This window comes from Vanellus vanellus, assembly GCF_965231255.1.
Source record: "Vanellus vanellus genome assembly, chromosome: 1".
Lineage (NCBI taxonomy): Eukaryota > Metazoa > Chordata > Aves > Charadriiformes > Charadriidae > Vanellus > Vanellus vanellus.
In genome coordinates this window covers 129984855-129999905 of record NC_138905.1, presented here as the reverse complement: position 1 = coordinate 129999905, position 15051 = coordinate 129984855, and the positions used below count along the sequence as shown (strand labels likewise).

General features: G+C 40.4%; 1 protein-coding gene across 3 annotated transcripts in view; it reads right to left on the bottom strand.

The window, feature by feature from the left end:
* DMD (dystrophin) overlaps positions 1–15051 on the bottom strand; it is a gene marked incomplete at both ends in the record, with an annotated part of 1177430 nt that overhangs the window by 13336 nt on the left and 1149043 nt on the right. For all 3 annotated transcript variants that reach the window (XM_082480534.1, XM_082480533.1, XM_082480531.1), the window contains 3 exons: positions 4054–4146; positions 8231–8354; positions 8665–8908. In XM_082480534.1, coding sequence (XP_082336660.1) covers positions 4054–4146; positions 8231–8354; positions 8665–8908 — 461 coding nt within the window. The remainder of the gene's footprint in view (positions 1–4053; positions 4147–8230; positions 8355–8664; positions 8909–15051) is intronic.

Below are 15051 nucleotides of genomic sequence, written 5' to 3'. Positions count from 1 at the left end.
AAGGTTAAACTGAAGAAACAAAAAAACCCAACCTATAAAAGGTATATAGTAACACAAGTTCTTGCATCTGCGATCTGCTTATGAAGGTCTATGACATGATTTGTTTAACATGTGCTTCTCTAAAATACATTCAAAATGATGCTATGAAGCCTTGGTCCCCTTTTAAAAACAACTCTATGCAGCACAAGCTTGGAAAATATCATAATCAAAATGAATCTATCTCCAGGTAAGTGACAATTAATTACTACTACATTTTTCTGCTTTGTTTCAGAAGTCCAAAATAAGAGCTACTATTGCTTTAGAAAACTATTCCCGAACCTGAGTAAATCTTACTCTTCAGATGCTTTTGATGATACCGAGACTGATTATTTTGGTTTTAATTTGTATCCTGGGATGTTCAACTATGCATCCGTGCACTCAAGCACAGAAATTCAGTCCTTTTCTCTCTCCACTGCTTATTCAGCTCTGAACTTTTCTCATGAACCAAAGCCTTCAGAGTCCAGTTTGCTCTTGTCATGTTGTTCTGTGCTCCTCCAAGTTGTTGTTATCCTAATAGCAACAGGATACCCAGAATTATGTCCCTTATTCAAAAGGTGTATCACTCCCTATGCTGTGACATGCTGGAGCTGGATATTTAGCTTGAAACTTAACATGCTTATTTTTACACGCCACAAAGGAAACCCACAGTTAATGTCCTGCCAGTAACTTCCCAGGGGTTTTCATACATCCTTAGATTTCTTCAATTGATTCCATGTATAAAGTTCAGGTTATTTGTAGCAATGTTTGTCTCTTCCTGGATTTCATTTTGTTATTCTCGCTTTCAATCTAGGTAGGTTTTGGTGAGTGCCCTGTATCCTCTGCAGATCTTCTGGAATTGCATGGTCTACAAATATCATAGCAGACTTCTCCTTCTACAGCATTACTACAGAAATAAACAAAGCTACTTCTAGTACTAGTCAGACTTGGGCATTTAATCCATTTTCCTTCTAGTTTTAATTCCTAAAGATAGTATGCATCACATGTGGTACCACTTTACCCCAAGTACTTTGAATTCACATTTCAAAGAATATTTCATAAGCTCCTGTATCACAACATACCTCTGAATGTCCAACTGGGATGACTGAGTCTCTTGCATCTTACAATTTTTTAATTCTAATTAATATAAGAAAATGTTTTCTTTATAGATCTGTGCTCATTGCTTGTTTGGGCTTATTGCTCTGTTTCCTGAATACCTACAGATAGCTTGAGGTTCAATGTAACCTGTAATGCGAAGCATTAAAATATTACTTGTACCACATCTGAGTCCTTACACTACGCCCTCTGCTCAGGCTGCTTTGCCAACTGCTTTCACTCTTTTCCAATTACACTTTGATCTTTTATTACAGATTGGAAACCTGAGATACAGATTTGCACCCCTCAACAGCAAAAAGGTCCCTGATTCCATGGTTTGTTGGGACCAGTCAACCCTGCTTCCTCTTCTCCTTCCTGCAGTCTTGTAAAGTTGTATCCCTGAGGCCTGTGGAATCTGACTGACTGCAGCATCCTTCGCGATGAAGGTCTACACGAGGCTGCGGCAAAATAACTGTGGATGTAACCTTTGTTTATGCGGGTGTCAGTTGAATATAATTTCATTGTTAAAATGGGAGTAGAAGAAAACTCCAATAACTAAAGTTTGCATGAGATCTCAGCAAAATTGACAATGTCAGTAGCTTTTTCTATATCAACCAGTGACTGGAAATCCATCCATTTGCACTGGTTGTAAGACAAACTATTTCTCACAGAGGGCCTGACCCTTCCTATTCCTCAACCAAAAGCAATTACGCAGCACTGGTATTCGAGCAAATGCATCGAAACACACAAGGAATACAGAGAAGCCTAACTGAAGTCTTAAATTCTTTAGTCAAAGCCTGGTAAAATTCTCCAAAAAGTGAATGACTTTTTTCTCCCAGCCGGACTAATCTTTTTGTGTAGCCAAAGAGAGAGGAAGAGGCAGATTCTGGCTCAGCCCGACGGTGCCTTGGTCAGCCCCAGAAGAAAAGTCCTGCGGGAAGCTCGACTCTGCCTGACAGCCTGTGCCTGCTCCCGGCCGCCGCACCAGAAGCTCCTCTCACGGCCTGGCTGAGGAGAAGACACACGACAAACAAAGGCTGTGCCACCTCCTCACTCGCAGCCCTTCACGCAGCTAGAGAGTATTTTTACCCTCTATGGCCGCTAGTCAGGCGGGGACGTATATAAGCTGCAATCTTTTTTAGATATGCTTGTGATCACATACTAAACTTTTAACATAGTTACCGTAGGGAGAAATAAAATAAGGGAATACATTCTTCCTCTGTATTTAAATAACCACATTTTTCATTACCAGAATGAAAATGTGAAGTTACAGCTTAACTTACGGAATGTTACCAATTACGGAATGTTACCAATTCCAAATCTTTTTCTTTCCCACTTTATATTGTGCCAGTTTGATTCATGAAGCTTTGTATTTTTCAATAATAAAATAAAATTAATACCCTTTTCTATTCTCAGGCAGTAGGGACTGATCTCTACCTATTTACACACAGGAAATGAACCACTGTATTTCAAATATCTCATTAACTGTTGTTTCATAAATTGCTCCTGTATTTACTTAAGCTAAGCTCGTTTTTAAAAAGAAACACCGTTTGTCAGTGTCATCAGCTATGATTACAAATTAGATGCCACATTTGCAAATATTTTAATACATGGGGTATCTACACCTAGACATACACGATTATGCAAGATCTCCTAAATACAACATATTTACACAAATGACGGTCACTGATAAGAAAGCACTGGCTGTTGCAACCTTGTGTACACAGCAACTTTAAAAATAAGTCCATTTTTATCTACATACCAATATTTGAAACATTTTTCATCTGTTGTTTCTGATAATTAATATCTAGGCCAAATGAGGGCTGGACATTGGACTTTTTCATATAATGTTGAGGTGGAGATGAATGTAGTTAACAATATATTGTATTAGCTTTTCTTCCATAATATCTTTCTAAAACGATTCCATCTTTTGATCTCTAGCATGAGATCTTGTGCAGTTTCTACTGCCTTCTCCTTCCACTGCCCACAGACGATGCCTGGTGAGAGCTGAGCTTGCTTTGAAATCAAAAGATGGAGAAAAATTGACTTTACTGAAAGTCTAGCAGGACAGTTACTACATTTATCTACTAAAGAAGAACCTCTGGGTGACACGTGAAACCTGTGCAAGGGGCCTCTACTGAAATCCACTTAACAGGCTGTCAAACAGACACCGGAACTTTCTTTTGCCAAGAGGTTTATGTCTGAGCCTTCTTTCACGCAACAGGTAATATCCCAAACTTCCCATCTCCTGCTAGGAATCTAAGCCATTTTTCTTGGCAGCAGAGTATTTTCTCTGGGCTCAGAAAAGACCTTCTTAAATGAAAAAAAAAAGGTTGAACAAATAAATTCCAGTAATACAAATGTTTATCTTTAGCAAACAGCAGGAATGAGCAAAACAGAAACACTGAAAGACAAGCTCTGGCTCACACAAGCGCAGCCCACGCTGTACAAGCACGCAGCCCATTTGTTTTCCCTCCATCGCTCTGGACACCAGTGCTACAAGGTCGAGAACTTTGACTCAGAACTTTAATATTATTTCGAACCAGACTCTTCTTGGAGAAAGGTAAGGACAGAAGAAAAACGTGCTAAGACATGTATTAAAAATAAATCAGCAAGGGGACTGACTGAAAAGGAGAGAAGCTGTGAGAAAAGGAACATGGCAAAAGGAGGGCGAAGAAAATGCTGAGGAAAAAAAAGCGTCTCAGACAGACATTGTTTCATCCACATATCTAGCAAGGGCTACCTGTGGAGGTAGCTTAAGGTAAAGGAGGAGCAGGCTGCTTCTCCACTCTAAATAAGACAGGTTTCTCTACAGCTATTGTTAAAACGAAAACAAAGAGCAGCAAAAAGCCCGAAACCAAAACACAACCCCCTGAAAACATCAAGGAACAGAAAGCACTTTTATCTTCTTCCCTCTCGTCTGCCGTGGGCAGCGGTGCTCACCTCTGGAGCTGGGGAAGGAGTTGTTCAGCTGCTCCATCACTTCCTCCAAACCTGTGCTTGTGTCCTGGGGAGGGCTGAGCAGCTCATCCTCACCTGGAAAGCAAAGCCACACCACTGCGTGAGAGCCACTGCAAAAACCATTTGCCAACAGCTTGTGATTGCGTACGTCCTTCACGAAGCTAAGGCTGTTCACGTAAACACATTTTCTGCTTAGTATACAATCAAAATTGTTAAAAAGGTGAATTTTGTGGACTATTATGTTCCTCTTTCTTTTCCAGGATCTAAGTGAAATCAAACAATGACTTTTAAACAATTAACACTGACTTTAATTAGTAAAAAGGGATTTAAGAAATAATCTACTCTGGTAAAAGAAGTGGGGTAAAATGTCTGCTAGGAGCATTTAGTTCCATAAATGACACTCGTTGTTTCAGCGTCTCTTATTCTATTAATGGAAAAAGAAATTGCTGCTGTGAGTGCTGCTATTGAGCACCTTCCTAATAGTGCTGGATTCATGCTAGCATTGCTTTGCCTAGCTGCGTAAATCAGTAGAAACCCAGATGCTCATCTGCATCAGTATTAATATTTCTGACAGTTTAATTGCATCAGATTGGCGCTCCAAGAACATTCAATTGTACTGTAAAAGGGTTTAGCGGCAGTTTAATAAAGCGAAATACATTTCTCCCACTGAATAATTTCTATAACCTGATTATAGGGCAGCAGCTTAATGGGAAATTCGATACATTTTATTTTTACTGGCTTTTTTTTGGTCATGGCTTCCTATAACTAAAATCCGTATGTTGATTTTAATGTAGACCCTAACCTCCAATACAAATAAAGCATCTGAAAAAACAGAATACACCTAAAGGATATACTTTGAGTGAGAATCTCCTTTTTTACTGGATTTCTTTTACCCCTATTGTAACACAGAAGCAATTTTGCCTACTGTAGTAACCATGAGGTACATCCTTATTTTGAAAATGACTTAATGACTCTTTATTCTAACATTACTCAACTTGAGTAATGAACTGCCTGATTTTCTGTTAGCGTTTACGTTCTTTAAACATTGAGGCACTCCACGCTAGTGGAAAGCCTCCTAAAAAAGATGCTAAAGGAAGACTTCAGGGCTGCATGTATTACCTATTATTAGCCTTAGTGTCAGCCTCACCACAGGGCCAGGAGTTTCACAAGAGTTATTACTGACCAAGAGTAATTCTTTGCACTCCAGTACACAAAGTGGGGTAAAGTGTCTGCATGAAGCACTTAATTCATATAAGTGATGATTTTCATATCAGTTTCTTTTATTCCATTAATGGTCTAAAAATAGCTGCTGAGACTGCTTGCAGTTTGTTCAGCTTTCGACTGGTGCTGGGTTCACACAAATCAACTCACACCATGAGTTACTTTCGCATCAAGTGCTGCACTGACAGGGGTGCCTTAGCAGAACTAATGTCCTTCCAGCCTCTGCTGCACGTCAAGGTGAAAACTCAGAGAGCGAGACCTTGCCGCTTCTACCCAGGCCGAGGACCGTAGCAGCACACCTGCAGAAAGCCACCTGGCCCCAAAGATTGAAAGAAGAGGGCAGCGGTTCTGCTGTCCTGGCCAAGAACAACCGAGACAGCTACTGACTTGCAAATGTCCTGGTAAGTGGTGATACAAACTGAACTGTGTTGACCCTCAAGACTGCTGTATCTTTCATTTAAAGCATTGCTGTATCTTTCACTTAAAAAGCATTGTTTTTATTTTTTTCTCATTTGGATGCTTTTCCTGAGCATTTCCTTCTGAATGACAAAATAAGACATCATCCAAGCAACCCAACAAAAGTAGACACCTTCAGACCTCAACTACCTCTCTTTACCCAAAACATTCTTCCCCATTCCTGTTTCTACAAAAGGTTTGGAGAGCTGAGTGGGTATCAAATATTCTGGTGGTACCTCAACAAATTAAAGTTCAGTAACAGCCTCTTGGCTCACATACCTCAGAGAACCTCCTCTGCTGCTACATTACTGGGGGAGAAAGGCCAAAGATCAGGACTTTCCCATTAGGACTCTATGAGAAAAAAAGCAGAACCTTTCCACTTGCCCAGGCGCATTTCAGGAAATCAAGGGAAAAGCTCTTCTATTTGCAAATTAGGATCTGAGTGGGTTGCTGCTTTTACCAAATGGCTGGACAACATTGCTGGTGGAAAACCTTTTACAGTAATCTCTCCTTGAGAAAGCAGAGAGAGAGAGAAGTGCAGTGCATCCACGGTCAAAGAAAAAAAAAACCTAACGTCTCCTTTCAAAAAGAAAAATATATGAAAGCTACCATTACATTACCTCATTGCCTGAGAGACCTAGAGATCCTCAGTATCTTCTTGAAAACTATGATTCCCTCATTACAGGGCACATGCTTGCTGCAGGGGAGCATTATTTACAATACCGCTCTCGTTCCCTTCACAATTCAAGAATATTTTAAGTCGTGCTTCAGAAAACTCTCAGACTAGCAAGCAAAGCTTTCTGGTGTGAATGGAGACTCGACAAGCTGAATTAGTTGCGGTTTGTTAGCTCGGTTAGTAATTCTTTTTATAAGCTCCGCTCCATGCTGCCAACAACGTTGCTTTGCTGAGTCTCAACACGATCATACTGATAACGATTCAACATCTGACTGTCCTTCCGCATATGGGCGCAATCGAACAAACAGAAAAACCCAAGTCGTGTCTAAATATTTGCTTTAAAGAAGTTTCAGCAGTTTATATATGTGTGCTAATTAATTAATTAACTCAAGTCTCACAAGTCAAATGGGAATTATTTCATACCAAGTCAAATGAAAAGAAGTACTTTATTATATTCTGTCCTACTAAAAGGATAAAATATGAAATTACAAGACTTCTAATAAGATGGCTGAGAACCACTGTCTTCCTATTTTTTCTTGTGCATTTTAATTAACATATTTTATGTGATGAAATTCACAACATTTTTTCAGTAACCCGATGTAAATTACTCCACCAATACATTTTGTCTACTCTGTGTGTGCCATACACAGCAAAATATTTGCTCACTAGTATCACGATTAAAGAAAGATCCACATGAAATTGCTGTTACCTGTGATGGTACTCTCACCCCCAGGATTTAACTTAAGCATTCCTTAAGGTACAATTTTTTTCACATTTTTTGTTGTAGGGCATATAGACCCCATCTTGTTTGACACTGGCACAGGCTGATATTGCCTATGCTTGGGATGGAAGAAAAAGCCCCCCAAAAGCTGCATCTCCAACCACAATGGCACTTCAGACAAAGCAGAATGTCCCCTCCCATTCAATTTCTCACTGTCACTGACTCACTCACTGCAGTGAAAAGCTCTCACTTAAGCCTCTCACTCTCCCCCAAAGCCTCTCTCTAATATACACTAAATAAATTTCTGTGTATGAAGCTGAATATTATCATCAGACTTCAAATAGTATCTTGTTGAAGTAATTTAAGTGCATTTGCTTAAAGATGCTGCAATGGTTGATTGCTTTTTTACTAGCAGAAAATACTTACTACTTGGTAATAAATACTTGTTAATTATATAAAAGATAGGAAATTAGGAAAATGCTACAGAGCAGTTACTAAAAGCACAAAAATAATAGTTCTAGTCTCTAGTTACAGAGTATTATTACTTAACTTTACTCCACAACTCATATGAAGTTCATTATCACATCTGATGTGATATTTCAGAAAGACACTAGATAAGCAATGCGTATGAGTGACAGCTCAATTCTACTGATTGAGCCATGACATGTTAAAAATAAGATCAGATCAGTTAACACGGGGATGATTAATCATACATTTAATCTCTTAGCCACAATTAATACTATGGACATTTAAATCAGCCATGTCATGCTTAATAGCTGAAAGTCAGTTTGAATAAAATAGTTAGCTTTTTAGTGATATTTGTTTTCGGAAGTCAAGCCCTCACGGAGCTTTGTGTTTAATGTCAAAACATCCATGCTACTGTGTGCATCATAACCAAATGCAAAAGCCTGAACCATAATGAACATGTAAACAGCCAGATGACATCAAAGACCACTGCAAATGTCTACTTCATTCTCATTTGAACTAAACAGGAGAGTAGAGTGCTTTCTGTCTTTAAGGATTTTTCTTGCTGGAAAATGGGACTATAAATATTTTTTATGACAATCTGAACTTCGTTATCTTACCCATGGTTTCTGAAGTCTGGCTGCCAACTACACGAAGAAGCATTGGCTGACTGCTGTCTGACCTCTGCAAAGAGGTAGAAGGAGATGATAGTGTTGTACCATTCACCTTGGCATCTGCCTGCGGCTGAAAATTGAAGAAAAAAAGAAGAGATTGTTATTAAAAGCTCAGTACAGTTGCACAAATCTTGATATGTCTGTATTTTTTATTTATTCCACAAATACACACAATTTTCTGTTTTTAAGTAAATATATACATGCAAACAATGGATTTGAATTCTGAATAAAACAAGGAAGAAGACTAAATAAGAACACTAAAACATGATTTCAGCTTCTCGCTCTACAGCTTGTAGAACTGTTGTCGTTATTGATAACATTTCACACCCTGTTTGGAAGATGACCCTAGAGAGATCCAGAAGAAAGGCCGGAGGACTCACCTGCTCCAGCAGCTGCCTCAGCCTGTGCAGCTGTGACTCCAGCTGTTTGTTGTGATCCTCCAGAATCTGCATCCTGGCCTCCAGGCGGCCCTTGTGCTGGCGAAGCAGCTTGGCTTCTGCAATGAGCTCAGCATCCCGGGGGCTTTGTGGAGAAACCGGCATCATCTCCGGTGGGGACGGCAGTGGAGACAGTCCTTTGTGGTCATGCTGTTGCTTCAAGCGGTCATACTCTGCTTGCAAGTTTCTGTTGACAAGTAACAAGGAGGCAAAGCTTTACAAAGCCGAATCGGGTGCTGAAGAGGGCGCAGGCTACCCTCTGCATAAGGCAGGGAGGGAGAAGGCACCTCCTCTCCTCTGGTGTGATGTGATGTGTCTGACAGCCGGGGGGGGCAGAGGCTCACCTGCACCATCTGCCTTTCCTCTCCTGAATCCACGTGCGTGTAGGCTTACACCTCGCAGATTTGCATGCAGCTGATGTTACAGGGACCTGTGCTACAAGCATTGCCTAAAGGCTCTCCGCGTCACCAGAATTCACAATTAATTCCCTCCCGGGGCACACGATGCAGAAGGCTGGGTGGGCTCCAGACACCCTCCCGAAGCCTGGGTACGGTCTGTGCTGGGCTCAGCTCTCCCTCGGCTTCCCGCGCTCTATCCTTCCTAGCAGAAGTCAGACTGCCTGTTCGCTTCCACGCACGAATACACTCGAGGAGTAATTAGTGCTAAACGAGTACGCTGAGTGATCAAAGCACTTCACAAACGCTAATCAAAGCAGACGCCACCTGGCCAGCCTATCTGTTTTACAGATGAGAAAGCTAAGACAGAAAGGCGGCCACGCAAAAAGTCAGAGCAAAACAACTCAAGAGTTGCAAATGGGCAACTCTGCTGTCAGCAGTCAGGTCACAGCACTCTCCTCCCTTCATATTTGCAACTGCATTTCCAGCCCAGTTCTAATATTGCTAACCTAAGACGAGGAAAAGATAAAATATTGAGGCAATCTGTTAACTTTTGTGGCTATAATTTCCATCTTCATTTGGACTGACCTGTCTAGAGTGTTGCTGTCTACTGTAACTTTATGGCGCTGTTAAGCTTGTTCTTTTATTCCGTAAAACTCCGGTTTTACTCCAGTAAAACACTCCATAGAGTAATATGATCTATGGAGGGCCACATGAAAAAAAACCCTACCAAGCAGGAAGAGCACAGAAGGTAAGAAACTGACAGCTTGTTAGGCATAACACAGTCCAAAGCCACAAAAATAGCAACTTGTAACAGAAACTTTGTAGGCGAGGGAGGCCTAATAAACTGCACTGGGATTTTGTTGCTATGATGTTCTTTTACAGCTTCCCGGGGGGGGGGAAAATGGCTCCATGCTCTGGTAACTGCTTACTCATCACAAGCAGTGACCCAGATTTTATTTTTTCCAACTCGCTTTTATTTGAGGTTGTGAGAACAGGCATTTTTTGCCAGTTCTGCCTGCAAACCACAATACACACTGACAGTTTGGTCCCGAGGCTTAATAGCACCTCAGAAACCTCCCAATAAACTTTATTAAGCTCTGAAACACTTCTAAAGGTACGTTATTGTGACCAGAACAAGAACTAAAGCAGTATGCATCATTGCACAAGGATAAGTAAGCACCGCCAAGGAGAAAGACAGGCTACTGACTGTTCTTCAAACGTACTTGTGCCCCTCAGCAGCTGCGTGATGGACGTGTCCTAACCTGGGACTGTGGCACCCTCCCAAAACATGATCCCTAAGGGATGTCTGACCTACACGATCTCTCCTCTGCACAAGTTTTAAAAGGGTAAAAAACGGGGTCGATCATTCTTAACTTCAGGTTGTTCCAAAAGTCAAGATTTCTCTCCCTAAAGCCCACACAAAGAGGGAAGACTATGGAGACCTTTTTTTCAAAGAAAGTTTTTTGTTTTAACAAAATACAGGCTTTCAAGTCCATGAAAACTATCTGGAAAAAAGAAAGAAGGCCTATAACTGGGTGTTGCCTTCCACACAACTTAATGTCTTCTCATACTTCTAGCTGAATGAACTAGTGAATAATTAATAAAAAATACAAAAGGGAACAGGAATGAGCATGACAACAGTATCACAGGCAGACTACTTACTGCAGACTAAAGTTTATACAGGATTGATCATTAAGCTTGTTTTTCACAAAGTCTGTAGATAGCGGCTATCAGTACCCTATGAGGAATTTCCCTGATGTACGATACAGGCAGTACTCTACAAACAGCAGGCTCAAAAGTTTGAAGTACTGTGAAGCAAAAGATAAAATATCACCCTACGGGAAACTAAATAAATGCACTTGGTCATACTTGCAACACAATCAGGTACCTTGCTACAAAAAAATCTACAATTACCGCTTCAACTATCAATATAGAGAAGTACTTCCAGTAACCATGGTATTGAAACCCAGTTGCGGACCAGTGAGTAATTCAGACTAAAATGCCTTTATGTCTGTTACAAAATAGTTAAAAACTCTTTCTGAAAGCCTGCAGAAAAAAAAAAAAAATTGTAAAGCGTACTGCATGTTATCCAAGCAGCGATTTGTCTGAATTTGTGAGTTCTGGAATTAAATACTGTAATTTTGTTGGAACAAAGGATTGTAATTTTAAAGGACACGTGAGTTTGCTCAGAGCACCTGTGTCACTGAGTTTTCCAGATGCAACTTTTCTGTCCAGTAAACCGTCCTTAGTCCAGAGAATTGAGACACATCATAGCAGCCGCTTTCAGAGCTGTAAGAGTGATGTGGAGTGCAGACAATCAATAATACCATAATAATTGGGAACTAAACATACAGGAGTGAAGATTTGGGGAAAAAGCTGGAAATTAAAAAAAGAAAGAAAGAATTCAAAACCTGCTGTAAGAACATCCGGGAGAAGAGAACAATCGGCTCTTATTCCTACCTCTGGAATAGTTTTATGCTGTGCGGTGAAAAAGGATTGCTGCCGCAAACCAGGCGCTCAAGGCACTGCCCACAGCCCTCAGTGTAAAGCCTCTGTGTCGCAAGGAAAGGCGCTCTCTGACATTTTCAGCATAAAACGGGACGTAAGAGAAAGAGGAGATAAAAGCATAATCCTCTCTAAATGAATGCAACTGGGCAAGCACTGGCAGTACTGGGAAGCTTAGCCTCTGTCCACCATAGCTCAGCCTGGGCTACTTTTACATTTGGCCGTCATAAACAAACAAAACCGCTCCGTTTCCTGATCACTGGGAAAATATATTCTACTTCAGTAAGAGAAATATTCAAAGAAAAACCCCATATACTCCATTTAGTACATTTGCACCTCTTTGAAGCATTCAGGAAGAAAAATAACAGAGGAAGCATGCAATGTAACCTTGATTTATGCAACTGCAAAGAGCTGGGGAGTTAAGAGCTCAGGAGTTATTAATCACATCTATCACTGGCAGCATTAATCGCCTGGTGGCGGAACTCCTAGTGGACTCCATTTGCTGAGTAGTCCTCTCAGAGGCAATTGAGAATTTGTGAATTTGTGTTATTTTTCATCTCCCTACAGAAAATCAGTGGTCTGAAGAAACGGACAAAGCTGGTAACTGAACCACCTACCCCTGTCCCTCACTGGAGCGCCAGTGTTTACTCGCGATGCTTCACGCTCAGAAGATCTAGTTCCCCTTCTTCAATGCCAAAATAAATACCAAAAGGAGCCCCAGCATGTTTAGAAAAACATCACTTTCTCGCTATTGGCAACTATACAGAAGGAACTTATTTGAGGAGGCCATTCATCAGTCTTCAGATTTGAAGGAACAGCATAGCTGCACGGAAACAGGGCAGCTTTGAGATTCGGGGTGTTAGTGCTTTTCCAGTGGCACACAGCCCACTTCGCTCCCAGTGCAAGTCAGGAAAGCAAAGGATAGGCAAATGGCTCCGGCTGGAGATCTCATTTACTAAATTCATGTTATAGTACAGCTAGGAGCTGGGAGGAAAAGAAGAGGATGCAAGAAAAGTCTCCCTTTTACACAAGTATGTCAGTGATCTTGATTCAACTAAAATGTTAGAAAACGTTCACTTTCTTTTGTCACTGAAATAGCAGGAAAGTATTTTAATTCTTTGCAAAACGTTCCGAGTCTCTGTCACTGCAAAACTATGCTTTCTATTTAATGCTCGTACAGGACATTCTAGTCAGTATATCCTACAGTATAACCTATGTAATGCACCGCTTTAGATGGACACCAGAAATCTGTCTTCTCTGTTTCTGAAATATATTCATTCTTAAGGAAATTTCAAAATGTTTTTGGGACCGTTTTATAATTGGGTCTTTCTCTTCTATTGCAATATAATAACAGTGCCTTCCATAGCAAGATTTTTTTATGTCTATTGAATACATAAGAAACAGTCTTATCACTATATTCCCTGTGATGTAAAACTGAGCATGTGTCTGAAGACCTAATACTCAAATGAAACATTTTCACCAATTGAAAATATTCTCTAAAATGCTCATATTTTAGCAAATATAAATTATTTAACAGTCAAATTTTTGCCATAAATTATTTAAGGAAGTCATATTTGCAAGCCACAAAAGCACCAAGGTCTCAGAATGCTAGTAGATAAATAATGAATATCTACCAGAGGTCCTTGGAACTGAAAAAAAACCCAGTCAGAACTGTGGCACTGCTAGGTTAGTTTAAAAGTCGGATAATACATTTCAGAAGAATTCAAAATAGGCAACAGATCTTTTTAAACTGTCCAAAAGCAAAACCTCAGAATTACAATTTCAAAGAGTCATTTTCATTTCAGTAACAAGTCAAGATGGAAATATTTGGAGACCAGAAACTGCAGCTGAAAACCAAATGGAGGTCAGAATTCAATAAGAAGTTCAAAAGAGATGAAGAAAAGTCACAACACAAAGCAAAAAAGAGACTTTTTTTTTTTTTAAAGTAGGAAACTGTGGAGAGCGGAAGAAAAAGAGAAACGACAATGAAGTGTTTTGAATAGTGTTTAGTATAGCTTCTTGCTGGTACTCGATGCAGCTTTCCCAAGAGCTGCTGAGAAGTGACTGCATGTGCTGATTCTAACTTTAAAAAAATACAAAATACAGCAGAGCGAGCTAAATCTTCATCGTCAAAAATCATCAGAAGCGTATGCAACGCGAGGGGTGTCAAGACAGGCAGGAAATGATGACTTTTTATCTAACACTGCTAGCTGCCCAGCCACTTGCCTTTCCAGGCGTAAGCACCACATCCAGCTCGGCACCAGCAAGGAGACCCGCTCTGGCAACGAGACCCAAGGTATTTACAATGGAGATGAAACAACTCAGGTGCTTTAAGGCTGGGCTGAGGAGCGGGTGGTCACGACGTGATTTGCATCACGTTCAGCTCATTTCCAAGCAACAGATTCACTGAGTCTTCCTGCTGTGGCAATAAGCAATGTTTACTCGGAGGGCATTTTTCGGATCAGTGTGGGAAGGAATATGTGTTCATCCACCGGCACTGGGTTCACACCAGGAATTAGGTCCCAGGTTGTTGATTACCTTTGGCAACAGCCAAAAAAGGTTTGCACAAACTCAGAGGAGAAGGAAGGCTAGAAAATAGAAATCTAAAGAGACAAGGCTGTTTTTTAAACGTAGATAAGTTGTATGAATGGATCCTGACTGCCCCTGCCTGAATGGCTTATTTTTCTAAACAGGAATCAGTGTTTCCTCTGTAAAATCATAGTTATCTGGCCACGACAAGCTACCAGGACAAGAACTTGTTCATTTTTGAGCATCTGCCTCACATTTTAAGTAGAAGTTATTTATAGCAGTTTGCAGACACAAAAGTCACGATTTTGTCATAAACAATGAAAATCACAGCAGTGTGACCTCCACGCTGTCCTACAGAAACAGACCTCTTTGTCCCTGCTGCACTGAGACCTGGAGCATCCACAAAAGGTGAGGTTGCTAGTGGTGGCACCCCATCCATAACTATGCCTCTAGTAGTACAAATGAGAAAACGAGCTATAACCAAACTTGTAGTCTACTGCTCTTGTTTAATCCAGGCTTGGCAAACTTCAAACCAGGTATTTTTAAGGTGTAACTCCTGTCAGAGATCTTTTAACGTGCTATTCCTCATTAGCAGTTGTTATATTAAACAAAGCTCCTAGCCTGGAAAGGAATTTTTTAGCCTATTTAGCTGTCCAGGGTATACTAATGTTCATATACTGCACTTCTAATCTAAAATGAAGGTGCTTTAGAAGTCATCCTCCTTTCTGGTGGGCAGCTCATTTTCTATACAGACAGAAAAGCATTATGATTATTTTTTATCCTTCTTAGTGCTTTTTGAAAAAGTAACACTCCCCCCTGAAAACTAAGCTATTTTACTATCTGTACAGTACTAGTTACACAGTTACACAATATTTCTTAACTACAGAAGTCCTGTACT